The 17539-nt window shown below is 47.6% G+C and overlaps 1 protein-coding gene across 2 annotated transcripts in view; it reads left to right on the top strand.

The window, feature by feature from the left end:
• The window catches only part of Zbtb16 (zinc finger and BTB domain containing 16), a 184429-nt gene that overhangs the window by 81799 nt on the left and 85091 nt on the right, over positions 1-17539 (top strand). For both annotated transcript variants that reach the window (NM_001364543.1, NM_001033324.3), the window contains exon 3: positions 10866-10963. In NM_001364543.1, coding sequence (NP_001351472.1) covers positions 10866-10963 — 98 coding nt within the window. The remainder of the gene's footprint in view (positions 1-10865; positions 10964-17539) is intronic.

Below are 17539 nucleotides of genomic sequence, written 5' to 3'. Positions count from 1 at the left end.
CCCCATCTGTGACATGTTCAAGATAGCCGAATGCACAGAGGAAGGTAGGTTAGCTAGAGGCTGGGCTTAAACAGAAGAGAGAAGGGCAGCCATTGTTAGTGTAGGGAAAATATTCTAGAATCAGATAGCAGTGACGGGTGTACACTTCTGTGAATGTACTAAAAGCAAACCCTCTCAACAGTACTCATTAAAAAGGTAAATTGTAGGGTGTGTGGATAATATCTCAATAAAGTTCTGTTTAGAAATACCCACTGACTGTGTCCCAGGCTTCCTGCCAGGTTCTGACAGCGCGCTGGATAGCTTCTGCCTTGACAAAGCTTGCAGTCTAGGTGAGATAAGGAATAGCAAATGCCCATTGGGCACCTGCAGGGAATGTTAGACCCTGGAAAGGAGACTGAGAAAGGGCAGTTACAGAGCACTGTTGGTATAGAAGCTACCCCGGCAGGCTGTGGCTCTGGCACAGTTCGGCTTATGTGGGAGTTGGCACACAGGTGCGTAGCAGACTCAGCATGGGCATTGGTAAGGAAAGAGTCAACGTGTCCTCCCTGAGGTGCATCCTGAAACCTGTGTGAGGTGATCCTGGAAGTGGAGTGTGGGGGCCATTGGTCCACCTCTTTCCTTGGGACTTCTCTGTGCTGCTCTGTAGCTCAGGTTGGGAAGTCTAGTCCAGTGTATCTTTTCTGGCTGGTGGTTTTCAGAAAGCCCCTTCAATTTGAAGTAAGGTACACGCTCCCTTTGGGACTAAATAACCTGAGATGACCTGATTGTGTATTTCTCCCCCTCCTCCTCCTCTTCCTCTCCTTCCTCCTCCTTCCCCTCTCCTCCCTCTGGGTGTATGTATATATGTGTCTTTCTTAATCCCTCCCTCCTCTCTTCCTCTTTCTTCCTCCCTCCCCCTTCCTTTCTTCTCTTTCCTTCTCTTTCTTTCTCCTTCCTTCCTTCCTTCCTCCCTTCTCTGTCTGTCTGTCTGTCTGTCTCTGTCTCTGTCTCTGTCTCTGTCTCTCTCTCTGTCTCTCTCTCTTTCTTTCTTTCTTTCTTTCTTTCTTTCTTTCTTTCTTTCTTTCTTTCTTTCTCTCTCTCTCTCTCTCTCTCTCTCTCTCTCTCTCTCTCTCTCTTTCTTTCTTTCTTTCTTTCTTTCTTTCTTCCGAGTCTTACTGTGAGCAGCCCTGGCTGACCTATATCTCTCTATGTAGACCAGGCTAGCCTCAAAGTCAAGAGATCCTCTGCCTCTGGAGTTCTAGGATTAAAGGTTTTATTATTATTTTTTCCCTCATTGGTCTAGAAGAAAGTGGTGGGATTTTTTTTTAGGGGGGGTAGGTTTTGTTTTGTTTTGTTTTAAAATAACAATCTGTCTCAAAACTGACAAATCTCAATCTCTATTTTCAAACTGAAAAAAAAAGTAAAAAAAAAACCTCTGTATTCCCCCTTCATTAAAATGACAATAATTTCCCCACCGTGATTTGAGTGTGATTTGATGTCCATAGAGATAATCTGCCCAGCTCATTGCTGGTGTTCATAACTGATGTAAGAGAGCCTGGCTTTCTAGCTCAGAATCCTCGTAGAAAAGTAATTTAATTTTCAGTGTAGTAAGCTGGAAGAATGAGGCAATATACATTAAAAGGGTTTTCAGAGTGGTTTAATTCCGAAGGCATGTGCTTGCGGGGGCTTTAAGAGACCCCCGTTGGTCTCTACAGTGGTCCGAGTTTGCAGATGGGTCCCTAGGATTTACATCAGCATCCTGGTCCCCTGGCTGAAGTGGAAACCCAAGAAACAATTCCTGATAACCAAGAGGCAAAGACATCATCTCCCATACTCTAACACTGGGAGATCCCCAAAGTGTCTGCAGAGTGTTCAAAGCTGTTTTCATAGAAACTGGCTATTTGTGCTAGAGAAAAACCTTGTATGGGAGACAGAGAGAAAGATTAAAAAAAAATCAGGCCCTGCTCCTCCATAACTGTAGCCCGATTCCCTTATAGGGCCCCGAGGGACTGGAGAGAGCTTTGGATTTATTCTTGTTTCCCCTGGGCTGACACCATTTAGCATGCACCACAGTACCCTGTTTTGGGTTTGGAAGAAGCTCAGGCACGCTATAAATCTTGAAGCTTTTTACTATTTTTCCTCTCCTCTCATTTTCTTTTTCTTTTCTTTCTTTCTTTTTTTTTAAACACGCACACAACTTTTCTTCTTTGTTAAAAGAAAAACTACAAACGCGTGTATTGATTCCTGCCTTCAGATCTTAACTGCCTTGGCTGTAATACCTTGCTTACATCTGCCAGGTTTTTGTGCAGTGTTGCAACATCTCCTTAATCCAGTGAGCATAAATAGAACATTTCAGTCATATTTGGCTACCAGCAACTCCACAGATAAGCATGCTATAAGACCTTGTTGAAAGAGACTGTATGTGATTGTGTGTGATACCATCAGCCCACAGCCCAGAGCCCAAATGAAAAACTTTTGTTCTTGGTGAAATTTGTTGATAGAGATATTTCAAATAAATGACTTGGGAGAACTCAGTATTTTAAAACAAGGGTTAGGTTATGTAACATCCAGGAGCCCAGGCCACCCAATGCTCAGAGGCCCTGAGGGTCCATCTTAGAACCCTGTCTCAGGGAGATAGATCACCGAGTTACATTGTCACTTCCTATCCTGCCCTCCCCTCTCTTTTTCTTCAGTTTTCTTTTCTCGAGAAAGCTCTCATTAAATACAGTCTTGACTGTATTTAATCAGGTTGTCCTTGAGCTCACAGAGATCCACCTGCCTCTATCTCCCAAATACTGAGATTAAAGGCAAGTGCTACCACCACCTGTCTTCCGTGGTGGTAGCACTTCCTTAAAACAGGGTCTCACTGAATCCAGAGTCCATCAACTGCTTGGATCAGCTAGCCCGTCATCTCTAGGGATCCGCCCATCTTCTCCATCTTCCCAGTGGAGGCTCACAGATATACAAGACCATACCCCTCTTTCATGTAGGAGCTGAAGGTCTGATCTGAGAGGTCCTTGTGCTGCACCTTACCCATAGAACCATCTCTCCAGGCCTCAGATGCTTTTCAAAGCATAGGACTATCCCATCCCCTCATCAGTTGGCCAGGTAGGGGTCAGTGATGTATGAATGGCTTTCATGCTGAGAGCCGGTAATAGGGATGGAGGAGAGATTTCTCTCTCGGGCAATGGGTACAGTTGTACTGAAGTGGGTGGGCATGTGTATAGAGGGAAGGCAGGCTTCTCCATCTCCCACATTTCCTCCTCAAATTCCCTTTGAGGTTTGTTTCCGTCATTTTCATAAGGTGCATTGTGCATTTCATGAAACCTTTTGCATGTGCTGTGGACCCCTCATGAGAGGGATATGGTACAGCCAGTGTAGCCTGCGTCAGCCCCACCACCTTGCAGCTTGTGAAGCTGACTATCAAGAATCTATGAGATCATCTTGATCTAGTCGTGCCTGCCTGCAAAGATGCAAAGGGCTGGAGAGACAAGAGATTTGACCGAGGATGTCTGCTATATCCTAGGATAGCTGGAATGAAAACCACTGTCCTGCTCCCAGCCCAGTAGACACATAAGCCTGGTCAATACATAGCTTCTATTGAGATGATTCTTGAGAAAGCATGGCTCCTTGGTATTCCTTCTCCTTCCCTTACAGAGACTCCAAATCAACCAGAATGGCCCCTTGACTCTCATCTTCTGTGAGCCTGCATCCCTAGCAAACCTGCAGCAGGGAACGTGTTAACCAATACTGTTCGTTCTCATTGTTTTTAAAATCGCTTCTTTGAAATCCTTGGCTTTTATTAGTATATTTACTTTATGGCATACATAAAGATCTGTATTAAAAAATAAATTGTGTTGTAAAAGCATTGGGTGATGTTTATTAATATTGACTAGTCAAAGAGCCATGGACTATATTGCTAGAAGGATAATTTGTAGTAATACCAGCTATGCATGTGCAGCTTGTCAAATGACTGTCTAATCTCCACATTTTTAAAAAGAAGCGGTTGAAAAGACAATTTCCCTTCTGTCTTGAGAAAATGAAAGGAGACTCATGCCTAGCTGAGTCTGGAACTGTCCTTGCCCTTCCCCTGTGGCTCAAGCAGGCTTTCAGGCACCAGGCAGGTACACGGGACTACGTGGCAGTGGCCAGGTGTGTCCCTTTGTCTTAGAGCAGTTAGAGACCACTTCACTAGAAGTTCTGTGTCTCTGTCTGCTTCCGTCTGCGTTAAAGGCAGAGATGGAACCATGATTCCTGTCCTTAAGCTTGGAGTTCTGAGGAACATGGAAACAGCTTAGTCTTGAGTGATGTATAGCACAATGACACAAGGAGTGACTAATGACCCCTCTTGGAATATGACACGGCTGCTGACATTAAGAAACATTCTCTGGGAAGATCTAATGTCACCTTTAGAAGGTAGGGAACATTCATCAAGTGTCCTCGGGCCATCTGAAGAACTTGCTTTGGTTTAGGGTGGAGGTCTGCGGTAGCACTCATCGTTCAAAGGTTTTCTTTCCCATGAAGCTCCATGCAGGGGGCTGAGCATGTTAGTACATGTTGTGATCCTGGCATTCGAGAGGCCGAGGCAGGGGGATCATGAGCCTGGAGCCAGCCTGGGCTACAGAGTGAGTTCAAGGTGAGTCAGGGTTGTAAATCTTGTGTCAAAAACAAAAAAACAAAACAAAACAAACCAAGGAAGTGGACAGACACCAAACCTGCAGAAAATGTAGGAGGCTGGGCTGGGTAGTATACATAGCCTCCATTTCCCCGGAAGTTGGCTTTGTAGAGGAACTCTCCAGTGGGCTCATCTTTGTGCCAGCACTTCCTCAGAATACCGTTGACTGGTTGACCTTTGACCTTTGACCTGTGAAATAAGGGTCTGTGAGCCTCAGACTTAAGACTTTAAAAAAAAAAAAACCAAACCACAACAGTCTTGAGAAAGGTGAGAAAGGCCAAGATTGAAGTCTCTTCCTTCTCTCAGTTTAGCTGCTGTTTAGAAAGGTGACCGAGCCCAGCTAGAAGGTTTTGCAGCTGTGCTGAGAGTCTGTTTCTTTTGGTGCTGGAAGCTTTGGCCTAGTTCATGATGTCCCCACAGGGAGAGATTGGCTGGGAGTCAGTGTTTGTTGACAGAGAGGCCCAGGCGTTTCGCTTGGGGTTAGTTAGCTTCGCCTGTGAGTAGAAGACCTTCTGAGAGGGTTGCTGCTTGCATGAGCTTTTGAGAGTGCATTTAGACCTTGGTCTGGGTGTCATTCACATGAAGTCTTATTTCCTTCTTGAGGCTGCCACAGAATCACCAAATGGGTCAAATCCTGTCACCTTGACATATCCAGAATCCCCTGAGATAAAAAGGCTCAAGGAGAGATTGTCTCCATTGGGTTGGCTGGTGTGCGTGTCTGATTGGCTGTCTTCGTTTATGTAAGGATGAGCTTGTCTATGTGTGAGTGGTGCCATTCCCTAGGCAGGGGATCCTGAGCTACCTAAGGGTAGAGAAATGGAGCTGAGCAAAGGCAGGCAGGCAGGTGAGCCTGCAGGGTTCATTTCTCCCTGCTGCCAACTGTGGATGTGCCTGGCTGCTTCCAGCTCCTCACGCTGTGACTTCTCTGTGACGGTGGACTTGAACCAGGAATTGTAAGCAGAAATAAACTATGTTCACCCCCTAGTAGGCTTCTTTTGCCACAGCATGTTAGCATAGTAACAAAAATGAAACTAGTACATCTGGTCGTGAATTAGAAGGCAAGTGCCCTAGCTGGGGTTTGGGTTGCAGACCTGTCACCCTGTCCCCTGGAGGCTGAGACCCTAGGAGGACAGCAGGAGTTCAAAGCAGCCTGGTGACCTAGGGAGATCGTGTGTCACAATGAAAAAAAAACGAAAGGGGGAGCGTGCTCAAGGTTTTTAGTCCCCAGTACCACCAAAACAAACAAACAAGAACAAAATTGCCAGTGGGACTGCCATAAACAGTTTAGCCTCTGACCAGGCCCTGAGTGAATTGAAAGAATCTTTTGGGCCTTATTGGCCTGGTCTGAGCATTAGTTCAGAAGATATATCAATTAACCAAGAATGGGTCAAACATTGTCCAGTGTCTGGCTGGGCATTCTCTGCCAGTGACTTGTCCTAGTTTCCAGGTTCCCTGTTCTGATCTCTTCTCCCCAAAACTCACAGATCACACTATTTCAGCTTCCTCTCAGCAGAGTGAGGGAGTACAGCCCTTGGGCTACTGAAACCTCGAGCTTTTCCCTTCTTGCTAGCTAGTGGATAAGCCCCATCTTTGCCCTTTATCCCTATACAAAACACGAGAAGAAATGTGGTGTGGCCAGTACCAGGCCTTGAGCTCCTTCATCCCCCAATCCACAAGCCAAAGCCTCTGGTCGTTTTCTTTTGGCAATGCCCTGAAGCCCCTCCTCATCTTGTCTCCTTGGTCCTTTGCTGAGTGGGTGGAAATGTACAACTTCTGCAGAGGGCATGCATTCAGGGCTCTCTTAAGGTTAGGGCCAGCTGTCCTGGGGATTGAGGTAGAGAAGACATGAAGAGTCACTCCTTGATAACATGCATGTTCTTGTGTTGTCCATTTTGAACTGGGTTGATGGAGGCCTATTCTGGATGGGTGAGGTTGGTGTGAGGCTCAACATTTATCTTTCCAGAAAATTACCATAGGCCTTCCTTGTATGGATGTCAAGAGACACAAGATAAGGTCTGGTTCTGGAATGGAGGTTGCCTGTGTAGCTGTTGTATTCAGATTCTTTCTAAGATAAAGAGAATATAGACCTATACCTGCTTTTCCTAGAGGGGTTTCTTTGGCTTTGAACAGTCCCTTTAAAATGGGTCTTAGAAAGCAAAGGCAAGATAGACATAGCATCTGTCATTGAGCAGTTAGTGGTCCAAACCAGACAGAATCTCCATGCCTTGCAGACTCATTGAGCACAGACATGGTCCCAGTGACAACCTGGCCAGAGTGGTTTTATAAGTGAGAGCTACGTTGGAGAGAACAATGAGAGAAAATGAGCCCTTCTCTTGTGTTACTAAAAGGTTCAGATTTGTGTAGATGTAATTTTCTCACAGTGATTCTCTTTCTTGAGGAAATAGGTAGATGTGTTCAGGAATTAACTTTTTTATCTTCTTGAGTATAAGTGAACTTCTGTTCCCTGCACAGTGAGTTACTTTTCGGTCACATGTTGTCGGAGATAGATGGAACCACTCTATTACCTGATGACTTTCAAAATGGCGGCCATCAGTCTGGCTTACTCCTGGAGAATGAACACGTGCCTCCATCATCAAGGGAGGCAGTGCAAAGTAAGAAATTAAGCCTTGTGAAGACAGGACAGGATTGGGTAGATGTGTTGAACATAGCCAGGAGAAAGGTAAGGTTGGCATTTTGGTCAAAAATCTCTGCAGAATGTGGCGACAGTGGGTAAAGAGAGGTGGCCTAGGACAAAGGTTAGACTCTGAAGACTGTTCCGGAGTCGGCTGGTTGCTGGGTCTGTAGAATCTACTCATTTCTTCTCTGCCACTTAGGCTTTCTTGGAATTGAGAGAAGCCTCCATGTTAGATCTTCTTCCTTGCTGTGTAAACAATAACTTTTTTATTTTTTTAAATGAGCAAACTTAATATAGGGCACCATTGACGTTCCAGGCCGGCCTGTGAAGTTGCCCCCCTCTTTCTGTCTTGAACTTTGTATGCTTTGCGTGGTTCTCCCTGTCAACGGTGACCTTTGTCCTGGCTACATGTGATCTCCCACGGATGCCATGCTGGGTCTCTGGGAACCTGTGTGGGGCACTGAGTTAGTAGGTCAGTTTCAGGACAGCGTGCTACCCCCGAGAATTGGGTAAGAGAGAATACACGTGTTACTGAAGAAACGGTGACTGAAACAGTTCAGAGGAAAGGCTCCTGATGACTTCTAGAAGGTTCATTTGCTAAGAGAAAGACAAGATAAAGGCGCTCTGGATTAGAAGGTTTTAACGTGCACAGATTGCTGGGTTGGGTTTAGAGTTTTGTTTGCTATATCATAGCCTATGACCTGGGTGTCACAGTACATTACAATAGGCAGCGACACGAAGATCGTGGCCCAGGAAAATAACTGTCCCTTTCAGGAATTCCTTGGAGGCAAAGTCAAATAGGATATGACTGAGACTTTTGAATAATTAAACTTATCTCCGCCTACAATTTTAGTTACTAAGCTATGTCATTTTACAAGTGAGAAAGAATTTGATAGCTGGGTGTGGTAGTGCACACTTTGGATCCCAGCACCCGAGAAGCAGAGGCAGGCAGATCTTTTGAGATCTCAAGGCCAGCCTGGTCTACAGATCGAGTTTCAGGTCCATCAGCCCTTCATAAAGACCCTCTGTCTCAAAAAAGTAAAATATAATTCAAGTGGGTGTGACAATATGACTTGTCCAAGGTCTTTAAACCAGCCAGGGCTGGGTCAGGGTGAGAGCCGGTTTTACATCTGTGTGCTTGGCCTTCCTCCTTGTGCCCTGCAAAACGTTTACAGGAAACAGGCTGGAATCCATCCCCTTTCACACAGAGCCAGTCTGGTTGGCAACTGGAAGAAAAGCCACTTTCAGCAATTGCTGAGCAAATCTTCCCATATCCGGGGAAAAGGCAAGGCTGTTACTTAAGAGTGTTGATCGGGGTGAGAGATTTGATCTGGAACTCTGGAGGAGGAATCGAGTGTAGGCTGTTGGGGGTGCTCCCCAGATCTGAAGACTGACCATCCACAATCCTTTGGAAAGACAAATGCATATGGGATCCTCCTATGCCTCCCAGGCAGGGACATCCCTGGAAGCTAAGAAATCATAAATGATTAAAAGGTAACAATCAGTTGGACCCAACTCCTAATCAGCTTTCAGGAAAGCACCTGGGAAACCACTCTTGAAGAGTCTTTGTGTTGTGTAGATCCCTTAGAAAGGCAAATATTTATCATGCCCAGGCAAGGGACAGGAGTGCCCCACTGTGCCCCACCCCTGTGTGTGTGTGTGTTTGTGTGTGTGTGTGTGTGTGTGTGTGTGTGTGTGTGTGTGTGTGTGTGAGAGAGAGAGAGAGAGAGAGAGAGAGAGAGAGAGAGAGATGCCTGGGTACCTATTTAAAAACACACTTTGCCCCAAACACTATTCGGACATGCCCCAGTGCCCTGACATTGTGAAATATAATCAGAGTAAAGAATGTTCAGTTAAAATGTTCCGTACTCTTTCTCAATTTGGATAGATCAGCCACAGCCAAGAGTGAGATAACGCATGGGGGATGGGTGGGGCGCCCTAGAGTGTTGTGGGAGACCGTGTGTGTTTATGTGTTTGTGCTTGAGAAATCGTTCGTCTTTGGCAAGGGGGAAGAGGAAGGCAGCAAACAGAACAATACGATTGAGAAAGAGTTCTGCAAAGAACTGCCTGTGATCCCTATCGGGAGGCTGTACACAAGGCGTCGGGTGCCGTCCACATGCTAAGGTGGCCCCATTGCTTGGCATGCTACCGAGGCTCCCCTGGGGGCCACTGAATGGTTAGTACAGCGCAGGGATCTGTAAGTTGGTAGTAGCAGTGTGTGTTTGGGTGTCATTTGTGATTTGGCAATGCCAGTTCCAGTATGTAATATCACCTGGTTTTCCCTAGCATAGCCAGAACCAGTTCTGCAGCCCACCATGGTTTTATAGCACACCGTCGTCATTCTGCAGCAGTAGTGAAGGCTCTCAGAGAGCCCCATGTCTCCCACCTGTCCTGCTGCCCCCAGATCCTGTCTGTCTGCTACTCTCTACTCTGGTCCTTAGTGACAGGGGAGAAACAGAGATTGGAGTAGATGTTGTAGCTGGATCCTGGATCGAGCAGTGGCCTCTGAGACTTGAGGAAAGGAGTGCGATGGAAGGAGAGTCAGCATTTGGGGCCAGCTCACATAAGTAGCTCAGAGCCCCTCCCAGTGCTTGGCTCCCTACTTGCTGTCCCACTGAGTTCCTTGAAAATGACCAGTTCCATGGCAAAGGGTCTGAGCAGAAACAGCCCAGCGGAGACGTAGGATAAGAGGTAGCATTGTCTTAGAGCTTTTGACCAGTTGTTGCCATGGTGATGACATGCCACTTCATAGAATTCTACCGGTGGTAAGGAGATGACAGGTATGGAAGGATCTTGGCAGGATAAAGGACCTTACTTATTCTTGGTGGAAGCTGTCTGATGTTTTTGCAATTCTTCTGTCTGTCAGGGTTGGAGGTGGGGTCATGGCTACTCTAAGAGCATCTAGCTACTGAGAGAAAGAGAGAAGCATACTTGTTCATAGAACCTGTTCCTTCTTGGGCCCATTTGGAAAGACCCAGCCTTTGGGCCTTAGAGATGAGGAGAAAGACAAAGACGTCAGTGTACCCTTCTGAGTATGGCAGATGGCAGGAGCTTGAGTCTGGCACAGCCCAGTGATGGGTGGGAGAGGGCATGAGTTAATGCTGCCTGGAGGTGAGCAAAGGCCGGAAGGGCTTGATCCAGGATGTGTATAGTTTGACAGTGAACCCTCGGTCTGTCTGTCTGTCTGCGTGCCCCATATGCTGAAACCTTTCTTCTGAACTCAGATCTGATTTCCGAGTCTGAGTACCAGTGTTAAAGCAATGAGGGGTGTTCTAGAAACATGATTAGGAATGGATACAGCAATCCATGGGTACTGTATCCAGCAGTCCATGGGCACAGGACATATGGGGATTGTCCCAGAATCAGGAATGGGATGAGACTCTTTCCAGTACCACCCCTTACCACCACCTCCTGTTCCCCCTGGAGATTACTCTGAAAGCCTGTAGGCGTGTGTGTGTGTGTGTGTGTGTGTGTGTGTGTGTGTGTGTGTGTGTGTGTGTGTGTGTGTGTGTTTAGGAGGGTGAGCCTTCTGTCCAGTCAGAGCAGTGACAACCTGTCTTCTCCTTTCCCCTACAGGAAACTGCACAGTGGGATGAAAACATACGGGTGTGAACTCTGCGGAAAACGGTTCCTGGACAGTTTGCGACTGAGAATGCATTTACTGGCTCATTCAGGTAGGCAAGGTCTCCTTCAGTGGGCCCCCTCCTGCCGTTTTCACCCTTAACTCAGAGCTGGCCCTGGTCTAGTTGTCTTCACTGCCAACCAGGGCTTTGGTCCACTGTGTCCCTTGGATCTTCCTTCCAGTTCCATGTTGCAGAAGAGCCACCCTGAGAGGGTGCCCATCAGAGGAACATAGCTGTATGCTTTCCCCTGGGGTTCCCAGGCCATCACTGGAACCCATGCCCTGTGCGATCTACCTCCTAAAGTAGACTGCAGTTTCATTAGCAGAAACAGTTGTGGAATTAGGTTCTCGCTGTCTAATGAATCTGACTATTGGGTTCACATTATACAAGAGCCTTTAATTAAATAGATATAGAAAGGTTGGAACTCAAAGCTAGTTATAGCGAGCTGTCTTTTGCAAGTTAATTTTATCCAATTCTAGTGGGGTTGAGTATACGGTTGCCAGTTATTTTGCTCATGTTCGGGCAAAGCTGTTCTGCCCCAGAGCTGGGTAAAGAGGGGAGAAGCCCTTGACACCCTTTGTGCCTGATGTTCTGGGTACTGGGAAGGATCCTGCAGACTTGGCTAAAGCAGGGGCAGTTATTGGTAGTCACCTACATAAAGAGAGCAAGACCAAAGAAGATGGGCCGCTTCTCCCCTAACATACGAGTGCAAAGATTAAAGGCGAAGCTACTATAGGGAGAAGGTTATGACCTGACAGGGAAGTCACTGGTGCCACAGAAGGCAGGCTGCACCCTCAGCTTAATCACCTTAGCATGTGATTCCAATCCCCACTCGTGACACTAATTTGACACTGACTGTCTGACTGTGGACAAATTCAGCCGTCCGTCTCTGATTGTCAGTGCAGATGAGGTGTTGCCCTCACATCGAGGTGGTTTTTCTGCTTTGAGAATTGGATGAAATAGTACTACACGTCTCCATAGAAAGTTCCCTGGCCTGCATGCAGTAGGTGATTCACAGGTATTGATAGGATGGCTTCTACCTAGACTTCCTTCCGTGTTGCCTACCTCTGAAACTGTCACCCCGGGGCATGCCTTATCATCTTATCCTGGATGCTTCCAGCCTGGTGGGTTGTCTGTGGATGATGGTGTAAGTTCTCATCGGCAGCTCTGTGGTACCCCACTGAAACTTAGCTGTGTGGCTCACGCGGCTTCATTCACACAGTGGTTACCGAGTGCTTTGGTTCTGTTTGTCTTCTACCTGCATGGCAGAAACCTTCTCCCACCTTTCCAGGTTTTTCCAGGCTCTTTTTCAAAAACAAGACCACCTCAGCCACTCCCCACTTTCAGTCAGAGGTAATCATGCTCTCCTCTGGCACCCATTTCTGTAGCTGATGCTTTGAGCACAATCCTTCTTCTGTGTCGCTGTTTTCTCTGGGCTTGCCTTATCTCCCCTCTTGAGAAGCAGGATAATGGAGTGCGGGGAAACTTGGGCACCTACTTCCTAATGAGGCAGCTTGGCCTTTCGGAGCCTCAGCATCCTTGTCTGTAAAGCAGGAACGGTTAACTCAAACCCTGAGAGCTTAGCTTGTAAGGCTCACACAACCTTTTTGCCCCTATGCCCTCGGTGTGGTGGGTACTTGGTAAGTATTAACCGACAGCAAACTGCTAGGGCACAGGATCAGGCCGACGTTACATCTATCATTGCTTGGCATCAGCAAATGCTTAGATGAGCTAATGAGTGCAGCCTAGGTAGGCATTTGATGAGCACCTCGAAGACTCTACGGTCCTGTCTGGCCTCACCTGCAGCAGAAATCCTTTCATGGCCGAGGGGCTTCATGGAAAGGGGACACCCTAGACCCACTCTTCCAGGCAATGGAAGCAGACGTGACTTGGCCACCAGCTCTGTTGTGAACCCGTGTCTACATACAGTATTGGGGAGTGTGGCTAAGAGGTGCTGAGAGCTACTGAGCTCTTTCTTTTAGGTGGGTTTGGTGTCCCTACTTCTGACAAGATAGTGACTTCTCATCACTTTGCTGCAAGCTGGCTCGTCCCGAGGGGGTGTCCACTTTGGTCCCATCTAAGTCACCACTTGAGGGTCTCATGGTCTTTATGCTTCTCCAGCCTCAGGAAGTGGGCTGTGTTTTCTTAGTTTTCCATTATATGTTTGGTCCCTCTGAAACCCATCTGCCAATGCCCTTGTGAGGGAGGGGTTGGTGATGAGTTACCATTTTGTTTTAATTCACCCCGGCACACAGCTACACAGCTCATAGCCTGCAGAGTCTGAGACTTTCTAGTCTGTTTTTTTCTTTTTCTTTTTTGTCCCATTGCCTTCAGTCACCTCACTCCTGCAGGATGTCTTGATGTCCGAGAAGCACCAAAAGCCAGGGAGGGTAGACCACTTCCTGACCTTTGCCCCCTGTAGAGACTTGAATCTGCTGCAGGTTAAGGTCTGGGTCTGAGGGGTTCCTGGTCTTCTAGCAACCACGACCCCCATAGCAGATAAGGGAACTCGGTTGCATTACAGGATATAATCTCAGCACTTGGGAAGTAGAAGCAAAGGGGTCAGGAATTCAAGGCCAGCTACAGCTACATGGCAAATTCAAGGCCAGCCTGGTTACTTAACACCCTGTCTTTAAAAAAGGGCAACTTTTGTCTGTCTGTATGTCTATCTGTCTGATTGATCTACCTACCTACCTACCTACCTACCTACCTACCTACCTACCTACCTACCTACCTACCTACCTATCAATCGTGATACCCTGGAACATACCATAGACAGCATAGTTTTTTTTTTTTTTTTTTTTTTTTTTTGCTTTCTCTGGTTTGAAGGCTTTGTGTTAGGAACTGACAGTGAGGCCCACCTCAGGATCTGTAGTGCAGACCCAGTTTATAGACGGTAAAGGGTTGGAGCTGGGAAGATGAATCACTGCCTAGAGCCTAGGGAGCCTGCTTTTGTCCTTCTCCTTTGTTTTTTAAGGACAGGCTGTGTGGAGACTTGAACTCCATCCTGGGCAGGGGTTCTGGGGGCTCCCTCAGTGTTTCCGCTGCGGCAGGCCGTCCTTGCCAGGCTCATCCTGGTTGTTCCTTCTGCTCCACCAGGCTGCATGTCTCTCCCTTCCTCCCTCTCTAGCTGGTGCTGGCCGCCCCACCCCCTCTTGGCTAGCACAGCCTGTGTTTGTTATTGTAGACCTGGCACTGAGCCAGGTCTGGCTGCGAGCCAGACTTGTGGGTACAGTATGTACAGTGTGTGCTCAGCCAAGTTTGTCATCGTACGCGATTATTTTTTTATATTTTTTTTTTTCTGATCTGGAAGGGGTGGGGTGAAAACAGGAGTTTTTGCGATGCCAGAGGAGAGAATGCACTGAATTCCATGATCTTATTTCTGTAAGGAAGGACTCGGGTCCGGCTTGCCTTACCTCTTCTGCATCTTTCCTTTTCCTCCTGTCCTCTTCCTCCTCCTCCTCACTTCCCTATCAGATGAAATCAGCCTGAAGGAGATCAACAAGGCAAGCTCTTATTTGCAGTGACTAGAATACTAAATTTACTCTCTTAAATCAGTTTTCATTGTGTTGAAATTGACAATTTGTTTAATTAGAAGTTTGCCCTGTAGGAGGCCCTTGTGAGAGGCTGCGATTTCTCCCCTCACGTCTCTCTTACTTTCTCCTTTTCAGTTGTGCTGGGTTTTAAGACCCTAAATGGTGGTAGTGAATGTTCACTTTAATTGAAGTTTCTTGCCCGATTTGAATGCTTTAACTACCCAAGTGTTTATGAGGTATACCTGATGATAACAGTATGTTTAAATTGACCACCATCAACATAACTCATTAACTAATGGCCAATCTGGTCCAAATCTGCCTTTTAGAGATGGTTTTGGGGATCACAAGGGCTTGAGGATTGGGGATATGGCTCGTAGAGGGAAGAGCAATGACTTCCACTCGAGTTTTTGCCAAATGGTAGGTATAGGGCTGTGGCAAGCAGCAGAAGAGTCCCAGCCCACTGTCCATGTCCAGAGATGACTCTAAAACCTCGTACACTGCCATGTTCCCATGGGAGTCATCCAGGAAGCATTGACAGGTCCCCATCTCTTTGCATTTGCTTTTTCAAAAGAGGTGATTTCCCGCTGGGATGTGAGGCTGGACAGACCACAGACCACAGGCTGTGACTCAGTGGGTTCTGAACCTGCCCTGTATAAACCTTCCCATTCGGCTTATATGAGCTTGCCACACCTTGGCTTGACAGACTGCCAGCTTATAAACACACTACAACTGCTTGCTCTGTTTTGGACACAGCTGTTTGGTTGGAGGGGTCTGGGTGTCTAGGTGGTCAGGCCCCATCCTGGGGGTATCGTTTGCTTTTGGACCGAGTGCATGCTTAATGTGCACTACTGGGTGAGGCTGTGTGCATTGAGCAGTGATGGATGCCGCAGCATCCTTCCCCTCGAGGAACTTGGTCTAGCAGGAGGCATCAGGTTAATTATAAAACAGTGGTGAAAGAGTAGTACCAAGTGTCAAGAAGGAAGGGTTGGAGAGCTTCAGATGATGCAGACCCTGCAGAGACGGTGCGGGCAGTGTTCCGGAGGGATCACAGAAAGCCAGACTGTGAGAATGGTGGGCATCACTTGGGGTGGGGTCTGTGGGCAGGGTGTGTGGAGGACAGAGGAAGGTATGCAGGGCCCAGGACAGAGGCATGAGAAAAGGGGAAGGGTAGAGTGATTTCTAACTCCCCAGCACTGGAAGACTGCATATTGAGACAGGAATGACCGAGAACAGTGCTTTTCCTTCAGAAGGGCTGCTGGGCTTTGGCTATCAATTGGCCTGGACTCTATGATATGGGGAGACCCTTCCAGAGTCACGATAGGTAGCTCATGATGGCCATGGCCATGGTGTGGGTACCCTGAGCTCCCCACACTAGAATAACACACTCTTTCCCTTGGCCTGGTGCTGTCAGCCATGCTGGTTGAGAGTCTACTCCTGTGACCAGGCTTGTCTCCACACTCAGAGTGTAGAAGAGGAACGAAGGCTTGGGCTGATGGCTTTTACAGTTTTCGTGGGAGCTTGGGGTAGCCTGAGCTTATTCTCTGAGGCCTGAGTCATTCAGGGATCAGGGGAAAGTGCTAGAAAAGTTGGGACCAGAAGCAAGATTGGTTTTCTTAGGCTGTTGTGATGGGGTGGAGTGGGGGATACAAGTTGGCAATGATGAGTGAGTTGACCTGCCCCTCCCTCCCTCTCCCTCCCTCCCTCCCTCCCTCCCTCCCTCCCTCCCTCCCTCCCTCCCTCCCTCCCTCCCCATCCATCACTTAGCTTTTGGCTTCAGGGTTCTTACAGACAGAGGAGGAAGGAAAGGAGGGCAGCTGGCAAGTCCCTGTGACTGCTAAATGAGGGGTCCCCACAGTGATCATCAGAAAGGCTGCCTTAAGAGTTCAAAGATGGCTTCTCAGGACCTGCAGCTCGGAATTGGCCAGGCACAGGAGAGTCCTAGTCTATAGGCACTCCATTCACCCTGCCTCCTCTCTGGAGGATACTAACTTTCCTTTTTGCTGTCAGGGTAAAATAAAAAAAAAAAAAAAAAAAAAAAAAAACGGGAGACCCTTGGATATATCCTCTCTGGGGCTCTTTAACTCTCTCCTGGGTCTTGAGAGGTCCCCACCCTCTGAACATTCCTTTTGACAGTGGGGTGTCTCGGAGGTCCACACACTGGGGTGGCAGAGAGGAACAAGCAGGGAAAGTGCTCCCCCTCCTCCTCCCTCTTGAACACACTCTTCGCTCTTCCTCTCCCTCCTCTGGATTTGGCCAGCTTCCTGAACTTTTTCCCAGAGTGGTGTCGTCACTGGCCTGCCGGCAGGTCTGGATGTTCTGCCAGCATTCCAGAGAGTTTATGATCGCTTGCAGATGCGTCTCCAAGAACACACTGTACCCAAAGCAGAAATTAATGCAGGCTTGACTGCGGTCCAAGCCCCTACACGGGAGAGAGGAGAAAGAAAACAAAAACTGTTTAATGCTGTTTATAAATTATACACTGGCTGATGAAAAATACATTTCTTTCCTGCCCCCTTCCACGCTGGCCCCTTCCCTGTGGCCCCCTCCTCATCCCCCCAACCCCGCCCCTTCTCCATTTTTGCCTCCAGAGCCTCAGCTGAGCGCAGGCGAATATGGTTTTGCTTTTTAGCTCCTGTTTTGGCTGGGATCCGAAACCCTGCCTCTGATTCCTAGCCTGAGTATTTTTTCCCCTTTACCTGATGAAATTCACTAATTTTTCCAGCCCACATGGGTTGTTTTGGGTTTTGTTGTTTGGGTGGGTAGTTTTTTTTTTTCTTTTGGCCTCGGGTTTTGTTTACAGCATGTGTCATATGCAATGGCGCAGGGTGTCAGGCTTACTCGTCCCTGGAGGATAAGTGCCCCCTCCCCACATCTTCCCACCTTAGAGTCACTCAGAGGTCCCAAAGCCTTCAAGGCTTCACCTCAGGCTAACTGAACTGAGAAAGTTGGGGACATTCTTCACAGGTCATTGTATTAAACAGTATTTTTCCACCAGTTCTCTTCCAGCCTTTCACCTCTAACCCATGTGAAGAAGGGGTTACATAGCCCCCAGTACACACATCTCTACTTACATCAGTGTAGCAGGACCGGA

Source organism: Mus musculus, chromosome 9 (genome assembly GCF_000001635.26).
Source record: "Mus musculus strain C57BL/6J chromosome 9, GRCm38.p6 C57BL/6J".
Classification (NCBI taxonomy): Eukaryota; Metazoa; Chordata; class Mammalia; order Rodentia; family Muridae; genus Mus; species Mus musculus.
The sequence above is the reverse complement of the archived record's forward strand: the minus strand, read 5'-3'. Positions and strand labels throughout refer to the sequence as shown.